This window comes from Chiloscyllium plagiosum, chromosome 48, assembly GCF_004010195.1.
Source record: "Chiloscyllium plagiosum isolate BGI_BamShark_2017 chromosome 48, ASM401019v2, whole genome shotgun sequence".
Classification (NCBI taxonomy): domain Eukaryota; kingdom Metazoa; phylum Chordata; class Chondrichthyes; order Orectolobiformes; family Hemiscylliidae; genus Chiloscyllium; species Chiloscyllium plagiosum.
Genome location: NC_057757.1, coordinates 3,998,331 through 4,014,439, shown reverse-complemented (window position 1 = coordinate 4,014,439; position 16,109 = coordinate 3,998,331). Strand labels below are relative to the sequence as shown.

The 16,109-nt window shown below is 46.1% G+C and overlaps 1 protein-coding gene across 1 annotated transcript in view; it reads left to right on the top strand.

Moving 5' to 3' along the window:
* LOC122544331 (myeloid protein 1-like) overlaps nucleotides 1-6,009 on the top strand; it is an 8,893-nt gene extending 2,884 nt beyond the window's left edge. The window contains exons 3-5 of the mRNA XM_043683507.1: nucleotides 2,367-2,463; nucleotides 4,270-4,415; nucleotides 5,685-6,009. Of these exons, the coding sequence (XP_043539442.1) occupies nucleotides 2,367-2,463; nucleotides 4,270-4,415; nucleotides 5,685-5,854 (413 nt within the window). The 3' untranslated portion in view covers nucleotides 5,855-6,009. The remainder of the gene's footprint in view (nucleotides 1-2,366; nucleotides 2,464-4,269; nucleotides 4,416-5,684) is intronic.
* Nucleotides 6,010-16,109: the final 10,100 nt, after the last annotated feature.

Below are 16,109 nucleotides of genomic sequence, written 5' to 3'. Positions count from 1 at the left end.
CCTCACTCCCCACAGTCTTTAATATCCTACCTCGTCTAATCCCAATTTTACTCTCATTCCCACACCCTTTCATATCCCACCCAGTCTTGCCCAACTCTCCCCCTCACTCCACACACTCTATAATGTCCCACTCTGTCTGGGCCCACTCTCCTGTTCTCACCTGACACACTTGCATTCGCCTCTACATCCACCCTCACTCCTGCACTCCCAGCACGAGCACATTAAAGGCAAAAGGGTAACTAGGGAGAGAATAGAGCTTCTTCAAGATCTACAAGGCCAACAATGTGTGGAACTGCAGCAGATGGGTGAGATACTAAACAGGCATTTTGTGTCAGCATTTACTGTGGAGAAGGATATGGAAGTGAGAGAACTTGGGGAAATACAGTGATATGTTGAAAAGTGTCCATATTACAGAAGAGGAGGTGGACGTGGTTAGATTAGATTAGTTTCAGTGTGGAAACAGGCCCTTCGGCCCAACAAGTCCACACCGACCCGCTGAAGCACAACCCACCCATTCCCCTACATTTACCCCTTTACCTAACACTACAGGCAATTTAGCGTGGCCAATTCACCTAACCTGCACATCCTTAGACTGTGGGAGGAAACCGGAGCACCTGGAGGAAACCCACGCAGACACGGGGAGAATGTGCAAACTCCACACAGTCAGTCGCCTGAGTCAGGAATTGAACCCAGGTCTGTGGCGCTGTGAGGCAGCAGTGCTAACCACTGTGCCACCGTGCCACCCCAACACATAAAACACATAAAAGTGGATAAACCCCAGGACCTGATCATGTGTATCTCAGAGCATTGTAGGGTGCAAGGCAAGCGATTGCTGGGCCTCTTGCTGAGATATTTGCCAGGGGTGAGATGCTGGACAACTGGAGGGTGGCTAATGTGGTGCCATTATTTAAGAAAGGTGATGGTAAGCAAAAGCCAGAGAATCATAGGCCGTCAGAGTCTGACGTCAGTGGTAGGTGAGCTTCAGAGGGGATTCTGAGAGACAGGATCTGCATGTATTTGGAAAGGCAAGGACTGATTAAGGATAGTCGACATGGCTTTGTGCGTGGTGAATCATGTCTCACTAACTTGACTGAGTATTTTGAAAAAAATGGCAAAGATCAATGAAGGCAGATAGGTGGACGTTGTCGATATGGGTATCAGTAAGGCCTTCAATAAGATTAGCAAGATTAGATCTTCAGGCAGAACTAGCCATTTGGATACAAAATTGACTTTACAGTAGGAGCGAGAGGGTGGTGGTGGAGGGTTGTTTTTCAGACTGGAGGCCTGTGACCAGTGGAGTGCCACAAGGATTGGTGCTGGATCCACTACTTTTGATTATTTATATAAACGATTTAGATACAAGTGTGGGAGGAATGGTTAGTAAGTTTGCAGATGACACCAAAATTGGAGGTGCAGTGGATGGTGAAGTGGGTTAGCTCAGAGTACAACAGGACCTTGATCAGATGGGCCAAAAGGCTGAGGAATGGCAGATGGAGTTTAATTTAGATAAATGTGAGGTGCTGCATTTTGGAAAGGCAAATCAGGGCAGGACTTATACACTTAAAAGGCAGGTGCTAGGGACTGTTGCTGAACAAAGAGACCTTGGGGTGCACATTCATAGTTCCTTGAAAGCGAAGTCTCAGGTAGACAGGTTAATGAAGAGGGCATTTGGTACACTTGCCTTTATTGCTCAGTGCATTGAGTATAGGAGTTGGGAGGTCATGTTGCAGCTGTAAAGGACATTGGTTTGGCCACTTTTGGAATATTGTATTCATTTCTGGTCTCTCTGCTGGAGAGAAGACATTGTGAGACCTGAGTGGGTGCAGAAAACATTTACAAAGCTGTTCCTGGGGTTGGAGGGTTTGAACTTTAGGGAGACACTAGGGCAATTTTCCCTGGAGCGTCAGAGGCTGAGGGGTGACCTTATGGAGATTTATAAAATCATGAGGGGCATGAATAGGGTAAATAGACAGGGTCTTTTCCCTGGGGTGGGGGAGTTCAGAACTAGAGGGTATAAGTTTAGGGTGAGAGGGGAAAGATATAAAAGGGACCTCAGGGGCAACTTTTTCACGCAGAGGGTGGTGTTTGCATGGAATGGTGGAGGCTGGTACAATTTCAGTATTTAAAAGGCATCTGGATGGATATATGAATTGGAAAGGTTTGGAGGGATGTGGGCCAAGTGCTGGCAAATGAGACTAGATTACGTTAGGATATCATGGAGGATTTGGACTGAAGGGTCTGTTTCCATGCTGTACATCTCTATGACTCTGTGACAAAGAATTAAAAGCAATTGCTTTATATTGTGTTTTCGATCTTAGATATTTTGTCAGTTCCAGTAAATTGATGGGGTCCTCTCTGTCCCACAGTTGCAGCTGGTCGCTGGGGTAAACTGTGCCATAGTAATCCAACAAACAGGGTAAGAGGGACAGATAGCTATGGCAGTGGAGCGTATGGAGCACCCAGGTAATTATTTGTAATCCCATTCATGACACACGCCACTCCCAGCTCCAAAACCGAACCGTTTGCATTTGTGTAGCACCTTGCATGTAGTAAAACATCAAACAGTGCTTTAAGGTGGAGTTCCCAAACCCCCGCCCGATTTCCCATCCCCAATATGAGGTAGGATGAGGTTGCAAGGACGAATAGATGGAGAGTGAGAGTGAACGAGGGTTAGAGAGGGAATTCCAGAGATTGGCACCTAGACATCTAAAGACATGGCCACCATTGGTGGGGGGGGATGAAATGTAGGAGGTCTGTCAGGTCACACTAGTGGAGCACAGAAACCATTGATAATTACAGAGCTGCAGGAAGTTACAGAGATAAAGAGGGATGTAGGGGCTGGAGGAGGTGACAGAGATAGCGAAAGGTGTAGAGCTGGAGGAGGGGACAGATATGGAAGGATAGGAGCTGGAGGAGGTTACAGAGATAGGGAGGGTTCTAGGGGCTGGAGAATGTTACAGAAATAAGGAAGGGTATAGGGGCTGGAAGAGCTTACCACCACGTTCTCTGGGGGATTTATGGATGGGCAATAAATGCTGGCTCAGGAAACGATGGCCACATCTGTGTGGAGGTTGCACATTCTCTCCGTGTCTGTGTGGTTTCCTCCGGATGCTTCGGTTTCCTCGCACAGTCCAAAGATGTGCAGGTTAGGTGAATTGGCCATGCTTAAATTGTCAATTAGGTGCATTAGTCAGAGGGAAAAGGGGTTTGGGTGGGTTACTCTTTGGAGGGTCGGTGTGGACCTGTTGGGCTGAAGGGCCTGTTTCCACACTGTTGGGGAATCTAATCTAATCTAATCTAATCTGCGTGAAGGAAGTTTTAGAAAGAATCTTGAAATATTGCTGTGGAAACAGACCAAATGCTATCTGACAAACATCAGACCAGGACAGACTGGGAAGAATGCCAAAACATAAAGGGAAACACAATTTATACAGTTTGCAAAGGAAAATCTGACAATCCATGCTGGACCTGTAATGCTGAACCCCTCAGCTAATCATCTGGGTTTGAATCTCAGCATGGCTGATGGTAAAATCTAAATCCGTTTGATAAAACGATCTTGAATAGCTGAGGGAGCGGCATGGGGACCACCCATGGAGACATGACTCCAGACCCTCAACAATGGGCTTGATTCTAAACAGCCTCCTCGAACAGGCTCTAGCAAGTCCATGTTATCAAGGGGCAGTTAGGGATGGTCACCAAATGCCGATGATGTTGGGCAACAACTCTGTTAAGCTCCAGTGAATACGGACCCAGCCTGACCATCTCTTCCTCATGTGATAAGCCCCTTCAAACTCAAGAGTCAGTCTGAGTGACCATAGGACCTTAAGATATGTCGGTAGAATTGGCCATTCAGTCTATCGGCTGCCATTGGCTGATAGGTTTCTCAACCGCATTCTCCCTGTAACCCTTGACTCCCCCTTACCAATCAAGAACCTATCTCTCTCTCCATTAAAGGCACTCAATGACTCAGCCTCCACAGCTCTCTGCAGCAATGAACTCCACAGAGTCACCACCCTCTAGTTCGAGACATTCCTCCTCATCTCAGTTCTAAAGGGTTGCCGCCTTCTCTCTGAGGCTGTGCTTTCAGGTCCTGGTCTCTCCTACTAATAGAAACATGTTTTCCACATCCATTCCATCCAGGCGTCTCACCATCCTGTAAGATGCATTCAGTGAACATTGTCACCACAACCTGAGGGGGGGGGGGCGGAGGTTGGTGGTGATGGTGGTGGTGAGGTGGGGTGCATTCTAACTGTGTTCTGTTGTATCCAGAGGCAAACTCAGGCACCTGGGGGTTGACGTGCGGTGTAATGATAACTCGACGACCTATGCCCCTTTCACTGGGAGACTGATAAAACGGGTCAATCCCTATGATAACGGCAATGCGATTGATAATGGAGTGATGATGCGGGGACAAGGTGAGACACAGAGAGAGAGGGAGTGGACTGTCCTTCACGACGCGCCCTTTCCATCTCAGTTTTACATCTGCCGCCTTTATCCTAAAGCTCTCATTCTAGCTTGCCCAGCATGGGGAAACATCCTCTATACATTGACTTTGTTTGTCCTCTTTAGCATCTTATAGACCACAATTAGATCTCTTCTCATTCTTCTGAACTGCACAGAGTATTGGCCCAAACTGCTCAATTGCTCCCTGTAAAACAGACCCTTCATCTCTGGAATTAAATCAGTGAACTGCCCCCAAAGCAACAAAAGTCTTGAGGAGCTTTATTATGAGCTTTCTGTTCACCACTTTTATGTCTCTCATCAAATGTACACACAAGATAATTCTATGACAATCCCAAATTCCACTGATAAACAGTCCACATTTTCAGATCTGATTCATTGTGTGTTATTTAAAGCACTTCAGCACTTTAAACTTCAGCTTTTCCAGATGTTCTGTGACAGTCTAAACCTTTGCTGCTGGGTTATAGCATTCAATCACACTAACACACACGCACAAACACACACAGAATCATGCTAACACACATGCAGATGCTCAATCACACACACAATCATACTAACATGCACACTTACAATCACACTAACACGCATATAGATGCACAATCAAACTAACGCATACACACACACAAACACGCACAGAATCACACTAACATGCGCACACGCACACACACACACACTATAGGAGCAGAATTAGGCCCTTGGATAATAGCTAATATGTTTCTCAACCTAATTCTCCTTCATTTTCCCCATCCCCTTGATCCCTCTAACTAATCAAGAACCTATCTGTCTCCAAATCAAAGACACTCAATGACTTAAAATCTGCTGCCCTATGTTGCAATGAGTTCTACAGATTCACCATCCTCTGGCTGAAGCAATTCCTCTTCATCTTGGTTCATCCTTTCACTCTGTCCTAGTCTCTCCTACTAGTGGAAACATCTTATCCACATGCACTCTCTGTAGGCCTTTCATTATTCTGTAAGCTTTAATTAGATCCTACCACCCCCATCCTTCTAAACTCCATCGGTACAGACCCAGACTCCTCAACCATTCCTCATACGACAAGCCCTTTGACCCCAGATAATTCCTGTGAACCTCCTCCAAGGCCAACATATCCTTCATTTAGGCACGGTGCCCAGATTTGCTCATGATATTCCAAATGTAATTCTCTCAGCACTGACCCTGTCAGAATCCTCTCGGTTAATGTCTCCTAATCTCTCTGACTGCAGGTTACTGTGTGAAGATTTTCAATATTGAGCCTGATCGTTATTCTGGAGCGATCACAAAGGGTCAGAGGTTAGGGAGGCTGCTGAATGTTCAACGTGTTTACAAGGGGATAACCTCCCACGTCCACATCGAGATGTGCAACACCTCTGTTGACCCCACTCCTAACCTGTAGCTCCGGATTGGAAGTGACACCCAGAGAGTTCCATAATTCCGATCTAATTCCGGTCACTCATTGATTCCGAACAACCAGTGGTGGAGACTGGGAAGAGGACATGAGCTTTGTTTGGGGGGAATGGGGGGGGGAAGGACTGAATCCAGTGGAGATTTCGAGAATGCAGCAGGTGGTGGAGGGGGCGGGGGATGAGGTCATTGTCTGGGATCTTCACCCTTCCCCCTTTCGGTCTGGAATCTCACATCTACCCCCGGAATGGGGGGAACAATGAAAATGAGGGCAAAAGCGGGCATGGAGTGGGTTGTGTTGCACCATCTCGTGTCAGATGATGCCCTCTTGGACCTCTTCCAGTCTCTTTCCATTTTGGCTCAGCTCCTGAAGAAGGTAGGGGCTTTACAAGCCCACAGTTCACCGCCCAGAGGTTTCAACTATTCTGTGAATGTCCCTCCTTCCCCTCGGCAAACCCCTCACCAGAATCCAACACATCTCTTTTTCACTCCTCGGTAACCCTTCCACCACCCCCTTCCCTAACCTGCACCTCAGGGTCTGGCGTAGCTTGAACTCCAGCTCCCACTTTTAACTCCCTACACCCCACCCCTTTTCCACCATGTATCTGCTGCCCTTGTCCTTCTAGGTGGTAGAGGTTGTGAGTTTGTGGATCTAAGGAGCCTTGGTGAATTGCTGGAGTGCATCTTATAGACGTAGACACTGCTGCTACTGAGCATCAGTGGTGGAAGGAGTGGATACCTAGAGCCATACAGATCTACAGCCCTGCAAAAGACCCTTCGGCCCATTGAGGCTGTGCCAGACAAAGCACAAATCCAGCACTTGGCCCCACAGCATCGCAAGCGCACACCCATATACTTCTCCAATGTAATGAGTTTTCTGGATTGTTTGTGGATGTGATGCTAATCAAGTGGGGGCTGCTTTCTCCCTGGATGGTATCGAGTTTCTTGAGTGTTATGGGAGCTGCACCCATCCAGGGCAAGTGGGGAGTATTCCCTCACAGTCCTGACTGGTGCCTTGTCAATGGTGGGACAGGCTTTGGGGAGTCAGGAGGTGAGGTGCTCACAGAAATTTCTGACCTGCTCTTGTAACCATTGTATTCAGATGGAATCACCACATTTGTTCTCATCACTGATACACCATAGCAGAGGGTTTAATGATGAAAATACTCGAGATCAAAAGGAGACGGTTCGATTCTCCCTTGTTGGGACCTGGCTATGGCAATGGTGCAAGTATCGCTTGCCATGTATCCTGAATGTTGTCATTAAAGTTCGGGCAATGAAGGATTCCATTTCCCTAAGCCTTGGTCCCCGTTCAGTTGGATCAAACCGATCCTGAATCCTTGGGAAGCCAGGTCTCTCAGACTGGATCCAGAATGAATGGACCCCTGGGGGGAGGGGGGGGGGGGGGTGGGTGGGGAGGCAGGAAGGGGGATATAATGAAGGTCATGGGGGGTGATGGGATAGGTCCCAGATACGCCATATTCCCATAGGAAAAACCACCAATGATCCATGGGCTACAGGGAAAACCAGCACAGTCCATTCTGAACCACAGCTTGATGTATCTCTCTTGTATGTTGAATGACAAATAAAGGAATGAAATGGTGTGCAAATTTACCTGACCTCCGCCTCCCTCCTTGTGCTTTCTTGGCGATGTGCACACCTGAATTTTGTGTGGATCCCTGCCTCTTCCACACAGAGATGTCTAGGCCATGGCACTCTGAGATAGGAACACAAAGGCCATCTCTACGTTGCTATGTTCGGAGGGGTTCAGAGTTCTGCTGCATGTGAATTTCATGTAGGCCCAAGGTCATTGAGCAACCTGTGGCCAGCAATGGACATGAAACTCTCCAGTGTCACTGGAATCTGCCTCTAGCTGTTATTAACTCAAGGTAAAGTAGAATAGGAGAAAACATCCTCCTTCCTTTCATAGTCAACTAACTATCTGTCTGACGGTCTGTCTATCTTTACCTGTCTGTCTATTTTTATCTGTCTGTATCTATCTCTATCTCTATCTGACTATGTCTATCTGTCTATGTCTATCTGTCTATGTCTATCTGTCTGTGTCTATCTGACTATGTCTATCTGTCTATCTCTGTCTGTCTATGTCTATCTGTCCATGTCTATCTGACTATGTCAATCTGTCTATCTCTATCTGTCCATGTCTATCTGACTATGTCAATCTGTCTATATCTATCTGTCTACGACTATCTGTCTATGTCTGTCTATCTGTCTGTGTCTATCTGTTTATGTCTATCTGTCTATGTCTATATCTATGTCTCTATCTATCTGTCTATGTCTATATCTATGTCTCTATCTATCTGTCTATCTCTGTGTCTATCTATTTATCTAACTATCTCTATCCATGTCTGTTTATCTTTCTCTCTCACACTCTCCCTCTTTCTCCCTCCCTCTCTATCTGGATTATTTTCTCTGAAGGCAGATTGTGCAAGACGACCGGGGGGAAGGTGATGACAGGACACTTAGTGAATTGCTCCTCAGTGTCAGTATAGGCCAACAAGCTAAATGGCCTCATTCCATGGTGTAACCGTTCTGCGCTTCTGTGAATGATCCATGACTGTGTGCTGAACACAAGTGAAGATCTTGGGATGACTGACTATATTTGAAGTGTTTGAATCTTTGGTATATTGTCGGAAGTGTCAGAGCTGATTTGCTCAGTTATTTTCCCAGTCTCCCCCCTGGGCGAAAACTACAACAGGGAGTGTCGAAGAAAATTCTTCCCAGGCTTCAAGTTTTATTCTGCCATGTGCAACAAGCCATAAGGATCAGAAAGATATGGTGGGTTTCACCAAACGAACTGAGATATAACACAATAATGTTTACCTCTCACTGTCATAGAGTCAGAGAGTCATAGGGAAACAGACCCTTCGGTCCAACTCGTCCATGCCAACCAGATATCCTAACATAATCTCGTCCCATTTGCCAGCACTTGGCCCATATCCCTCTAAACTCTTCCTATTCATATGCCTATCCAGATGCCTTTTAAATGTTGCAATTGTACCAGCCTCCACCACTTCCTCTGGCAGCTCGTTCCATACACGTACCACCCTCTGTGTGCAAACGTTGCCCCTAAGGTCCCTGTTATATCTTTCCCCTCTCACCCTAAACCTATGCCATTTAGTTCTGGACTCCCCTACCCCAGGGAAAATAACTTGTTGATTTGTCCTGTCCCTCATGATTTTGTAAACCTCTATAAGGTCACCCCTCAGTCTCCGATTGTCAGCTCCAGGGAAAACAGCCCCAGCCTATTCAGCCTCTCCCTATAGCTCAAATCCTCCAAACCTGGCAGCATCCTTATATATCTTTTCTGAATATTTCAAGTTTCATAACACTCTTCTGACAGGACGGAGACCAGAAATGCACGCAATATTCCAACAGTGGCTTAACCAATGCCCTGTACAGTCACTCCCATACTCAATGCTCTGACCAATAAAGGAAAGCATACCAAATGCCTTCTTCACTATCCAATCTACTTACAATTCTAATTTCAAAAAACTGTGAACCTGCACTCCAAGGTCTCTTTGTTCAGCAACACTCCCCAGGAGAAAGTGAGGTCTGCAGATGCTGGAGATCAGAGCTGAAAATGTGTTGCTGGTAAAGCACAGCAGATCAGGCAGCATCCAAGGAACAGGAGAATCGACGTTTCGGGCATAAGCCCTGATGAAGGGCTTATGCCCGAAACATCGATTCTCCTGTTCTTTGGATGCTGCCTGACCTGCTGTGCTTTACCAGCAACACATTTTCAACACTCCCCAGGAGCTTACCATTAAATATATAAGTCCTATTATGATTTGATTTTCTAAAATGCAGCACCTCACATTTATCTAAATTAAACTCCATCTGCTACACTTCAGCCCATTGGCCCATCTGCTCAAGATCCTGTTGTACTCTGAGCTAACCTTATTTGCTGTCCAGACACCTCCAATTTTGGTGTCATCTGCAAAGTTACTAACTATACCTCCTATGTTAACATCCACATCATTTATATAAATAATGAAAAGCAGTGGACCCAGCCTGGGAGTGTTTGATGGGGACAGTGTAGAGGAGCTTTACACTGTATCTAACCCCGTGTTGTCCCAGTCCTGGGAGTGTTTGATGGGGATAGTGTAGAGGGAGCTTGACTCTGTATCTAACCCCGTGCTGTCTGCAGCATCTTATTGGGCTCTGTCCAGGGATCCCGTTCCCCTCAGTTCACTGTCGAATAGGACTTTAATCTGCAAATCGCACGTATCAGCAAAAGATGAGATCTGACTGTCGTCTTGTTCCCATCTCATTTCCCTCACAGCGTCTCTCTTCATGGCTGTCTGGCCTATGGGCGAAGAAACTACTGTGATTGGCTTGTTACTCTCTGGCCTGCAGCCTGGGCTGAGAGCTGCCAAAAGCAGCAGAATCCTAACAACTAGCCTGAGGCTTCACCCACGTGCCAGGCCTTTGATTGCTCACTGCACTCGATCTCTCGATCTCTCACGCCAACAACACTGAGGCCCTTCATCTGCTGCTCCCTTCCCATCTGTATTACCCACCTCCTCACAATCCCCTCCCCTCATCTCCACCGAGGGAGAGTCATTGTCCGAGGAATTGTGAAGGATTCCTGCTCTTTCCGTCACGCATTGGGCCTCCCTCTGAGGAGAGCATGTGGGACGAGCTGCCTTCACCTCAATTCCAGCAGGGACCGAGTTGGGCTGAATGACCTGTTCCTGTAATGTGTAGACCATATTGGAGACTGAGGTGATGGGTTCTGAGTGGGGAGCAATGCGACTCGATGGGCAGTGGAATGTTTGCAGTCTGCTAAACATTGGTTGCTCCACATTGACAGTGGGAAGGCTCAGTGGGCTGAATGGCCTCTGTCTGTTTTGTAACCACCCTGTCGTGTTGACCTGCAATCAGCCAGGTCAGGAACTGACCCAGCCTGCTCTTGGAGGGACCCAGTCTCTGGGCTGGTCCGGACCTGACTACCCGCACTGTGGGTTAGAGTGGCGTTCTGTTTTTTTAACTCCTAACCAAGCCACTCTGCTTCAGCCAGTAATGTACCCTTTTGCTCTATCAACAGTCAAGGCCCAGAGATTACTCATTGAAGGGGAAGTCAACAAAGGGAGGGAGGTCAATATTGTAGCCCTGTTGGTCAATGACTTTCTTGATAGTGGCCTCAGTTAGTGGTTCACTGGGTAATGCAATATCAGTGACAGATGATGTCAGTAATCAGCTATCCTTAAACCCCCACCCGACTACCACACCCAGGGTCACCTTTGCTGCCTGGCCATGAACTTACAGTCAAATGCTGCACACCCGGCCCAAAACCAAAAGCCCCAACTCCGCTGCCATCACTTCTAACTGGTACCCAGACTCCAGGCCTACTATAACCTTCCTGGCTCCGCTCCCAGGCCAGGCCAGGCTGTCATCTTGCTAAGAGACCTGCTCCAGCTGCCTTCCTCTGCAATGCTACTTTCTCTGCCAACAGGAAGAAGATGCAGAAATGGAAAAGAAGGAAGACTGAAAGGGTAAGGAAAGAAAGGAAGGAAGCGGCCGGTCTGGAGAGGACGGGTCAAGGAGTCCGATCACTGCCTACATTGTGCCGCCATCTTGGAAAACTGCTATGGTGCATCTGCAAAGATTGGTAAGAGTCATTGTGGATATGCCAAATTTCCTTAGCCCTCTAGAGGCATTGGTGGGCTTTCTTGGCTGTAGCATTGGTATGGATGGAACAGGATAGATCGTTGGTGATATTTACACCTCGGAACTTGACACTCTCAACCACCTCCAACTCAGAACCATTGATACACAGACAGGAAGTGTCCACCACTCCACTTCCTGAAGTTTGTCTCCAACCCTTTGCTGAAGTCATGAAGCCTTTGTAGACTTTGGGAGGTTGGTTCCGCCAATCCTAGGTTAACTGCGACATGGGCTGCTGAGAGGTTGGTTGACTGTAGAGGCATCATGGCTTAAACACATTATTTTAAATCACCCCTTCCCCAATTTAAATGTCAAATATCAGAAAAAGGGTATGGTGCTTCGATAAAGTCGATCCTAAATGTAGAGCGAAGGTAGAATGTTCGGTTTGAACATTTGGGATACAAGATTGGCATTCAGATTTGGAACATAGAATTGAAATGCAGGTTTGAGATGCAGGATTGAAACCCAACAGTTTCAAACTAGAATTGAGTTGTGGAGTCAGGATGTAAAATCTAGATTTTGGATAGAAGATTGGGATGTAAATTTCACCTGTTGGGAGGCAACATTGGGTTGGGGTTAGGACTGCAGATTTTGGATTGGGATTTAAAGTCAGGGTCCAGGGGTTATGAATTTGGATTCAAATGGAGAGTTGTGATGTAAGTTAGGGATCTGTTTTTGTACATTTGTCCTGTTGGATTGGAAAACAGTAATGGGTCATGATTAGAAATTTGGATGTAGGCGAGGGATTTGGAATGTAATTTGGAATACAGCATTGCAATGTTATATTTGGATCCAGGTTTGGATTAAAGATTGGGATCTAAATTTCAACTGTTGATTTGGAAAACATGGATGGCTTGAAAGCATCAGGGATTTAGGATTGGGAGTTACATGAGGAATTTGAATTTGGAATAGAAGGTTGCAATATAAGATTTGGATGGAGGATTGTGCTTTGAAGTATCAGGTGGGGGTGATGGATTGGGTCAATGAAGGGGTTTGGATTGGGATATGGGATTGGGACCATGTGTCTGGGCTCTAGAATCAGGATGTAGAGCTAATAGGGAATGAAGAAGTGTGTGAGTGTGAGGGAATGGAGCATTGGTGTGGATGGAACAGGATAGATCATTGGTGATATTTACTCCTTCGAACTTGACACTCTCAACCACCTCCAACTCAGAACCATTGGTACACATGGAGATTTGGAGGTTAAAATTGTTGCACTGGGAGCAATGTCAGCAAAGAAATTGATGGTGAGCTTGAAAGAGGATTGCAGACTCCATGGAGAGATTGTGTAAGACAAGATAATAAAGCTTTGTCCTTGTGCAATCTGTCCTGGAATCAAAGAGGAAATTGAAAGAGGTTAAAAGTTAAATGGTTCTCCATGGCGACAGCAGAGACAGTGAGTCAGATTAAAATTGTCCCAGCATGCCCCGACAGGGCTAATGCATGTCATACTGAGAATAGGAACACAGTTCAGAGTTGAGGTCTTTCTGCACAGGATTCAGTTCCAGCCTGATTCCTTGCGGGTGATGGTTCTCCAATGTAAGACTCTGCTGATTGTGAATTTCTTGCAGGCCCAAGATTGTTGAGCAGCCTGTGGTTGGCGATGAATATGAAGCTCTCCAGTGTGACTGGAATCAGTCTCTTGCTGTTATTAATTCAAGGTAACATAGAACAGGAGAAATCATCCTCCTTCCATTTCATAGTCAACTATCTATCTATCTATCTATCTATTTATCTATTATCCTACCTATCTACCTATCTATCTATCAAACTACCTTTCTGCATTTTTGTCTGTCTGTCTATCTCTCTGTCCACCATCTATCTAATAACCAAGAGAACTGCAGATGTTATAAATCAGAAATAAAAACAGAACTTGCTGGAAAAGCTCCGTGGGTCTGAAAGCATCTGTGGAGAGAAATCGGAGATAATATTTTTGGACTGAGTGACTCTTCCTCAGAATTAACTCTAACCTTAGTCTTAACCTTAAACTTAACCCTAAAACTTCTGAGGAAGGGTCACTCAACCCAAAACATTAACTCTGATTTCTCTCCATAGATGTTGCTAGACCTGCTGAGCTTTTCCAGCAATTTCTGCTTTTGCATCCATCCCTCTGTCTGTCTATCTATCCAGCTGCTGATTAGGGCATAGTTCAGTTTAGTTAGCTCAGTTGGATGTATAGTGGGTTTACTGCATATCGTACTACCATAGAGTTACCATGAAGGATAATCCTTCTCGACTGCCCCCCTCACCTGAGATGTGGTGACCTCCAGGTTAAACTTCTGCAAGCTTTATATCTCTCTCTAATGAGTCATGTGGTGCCTTTACTCCCATCTACCTTCAAAAGTATCACTATTGCTGAGAAGACATCAGCATTTTTAAAATGAGAGGCAACACCTTAACACAGGTTTTCCTCATATCTTTGTCTTGTCTTTTTTTTGTAGATCTATCAGTCTATTTAAATATCCATCTTATCAACATTTCTTTAAAACTTCATATTGCCATTTTTACCTCCACAAAAAATTCAACACTCAGTCTGACTCTCTCCATCTCTAAGTATTTTTCTGGCTGTTCATTTTCTCTCTGTCTCTCTTTCTCTCTCACTGCTTCCCAACCTGTCTTGCTGATATGAATCTCTCTCTACTTTCCTGGTTTGATCTTTGTTCACCTCAGGAAATTCCTGTTCTGCCTCCGTGAGAGTGCAGTGGGACTGGGGTCAATTGAGTTATCCAAGAGGGAATTGCATTGTGTTACTCAAAAGGCAGGAAGTGCAGGATTACAGGGGGATGGTGATGGTGAGTCACTTAATGACCTGCTCCTAAGGAAAGCCAGTATAGAGCCGACAGGGTGAATGGCCTCTGTCTGTGCAGGAACCATTAGGTGCTTCTGTGAAGAGGAGCTTTATCTGCATGTATCACTATGCTATCCCTGTCCTGGCAGTTTTGAGAGACATTCCTGATGAAGGGCTTATGCCCGAAACATCGATTCTCCTGCTCCTCGGATGCTGTCTGACCTGCCGTGCTTTTCCAGCCAAACACACTCTCGACAGTGTAGAGAGAGCTTTGCTGCCAGTTTAAAATGGTAGAGGGAACTTTATTTTCAGTTTAAAAAAGTAAAGTAAGCTTTACATTCAGTTTACTTGCAGTTTAAAAGTGTAGAGAGGGCTTCACTCTGTGTCTAACTCGATGCTGTCCCTATCCTGGGAGTGTTTGATGGGTACACTGTAGAGGCAACTTTAGTCCGTACCTAACCCTGTCCTGGGAGTGTTTGATGGGGACAGTGTAGAGGGAGCTTTAGTCCATACCTAACCCTGTCCTGAGAATGTTTGATGGGGACAGTGTAGAGGGAGCATTAGTCCATACCTAACCCTGTCCTGAGAATGTTTGATGGGGACAGTGTAGAGGGAACTTGAGTCCGTACCTAACCGTCCTGAGAGTATTTGATGGGGACAGTGTAGAGGGAACTTTAGTCCATACCTAATCGCCCTGGGAGTGTTTGATGGGGACAGTTTAGAGGGAGCTTTAGTCCATACCTAACCCTGTCCTGAGAGTGTTTGATGGGGACAGTGTAGAGGGAGCATTAGTCCATACCTAACCCTGTCCTGAGAGTGTTTGATGGGGACAGTGTAGAGGGAACTTTAGTCCGTACCTAACCCTGTCCTGGGAGTGTTTGATGGGGACAGTGTAGAGGGAGCTTTAGTCCGTACCTAACCGTCCTGAGAGTATTTGATGGGGACAGTGTAGAGGGAGCTCTAGTCTGTATCTAACCCTGTCCTGAGAGTGTTTGATGGGGACAGTGTAGAGGGAGCTTTAGTCTGTACCTAACCCTGTCCTGGGAGTGTTTGATGGGGACAGTGTAGAGGGAACTTTACTCTGTATCTAATCCTGTGTTATCCCTGTCCTGCGAGTGTTTGATGGAGACAGTTTAGAGGAGCTGTACTCTATACCTAGCCCTGTGCTGTCCCTATCCTGGGAGTTTTTGCTGATGAACAGTGTCGAGAGAATATTACACTGTGTCTAACCTTTGTGGAACCTGTGGTCACCTGATGAAGAGGCAATGCCCGAAAGCTAGTGCTTCCAAATAAACCTGGTGGACTATAACCTCGTGTTGTGTGATTTTTAACTTTGTCCAGCCCGTTCAACACCAGCAACTCCAAATCATAACCCTATGCTGTCTCTGCCCTGAGACTGTTTCCTGAGGTACAGTGTAGAGGGAGCTTTATTCTGTATCAAACCCCGCGCTGTCCCTGTCCTGTGAGTGTTTGGTGGGAGAGGCAGTGTAGAGGCAGGTTTTGAGCAGGGAGCTTTGCCTCCAATGTTATCTCAGAGTTGATCTGTCCATTATATTTCCAAAGAAGGCCTTTCGTTTGAGTAGCACCTTTTTGCAATCTTAGAACATCCCAAAGCATTTCAGAGCCACTGAATGAGGGTTTGGAGAGTTGTCACTCTTCAAATGTAGGAAACATGGCAGTCAATGTATGCACAGCAAGATCCCACCAACACCAATGTGACAATGACTGATGATCTATTTGGCAGTGATGTTAAATAAATAATGAACAGTGC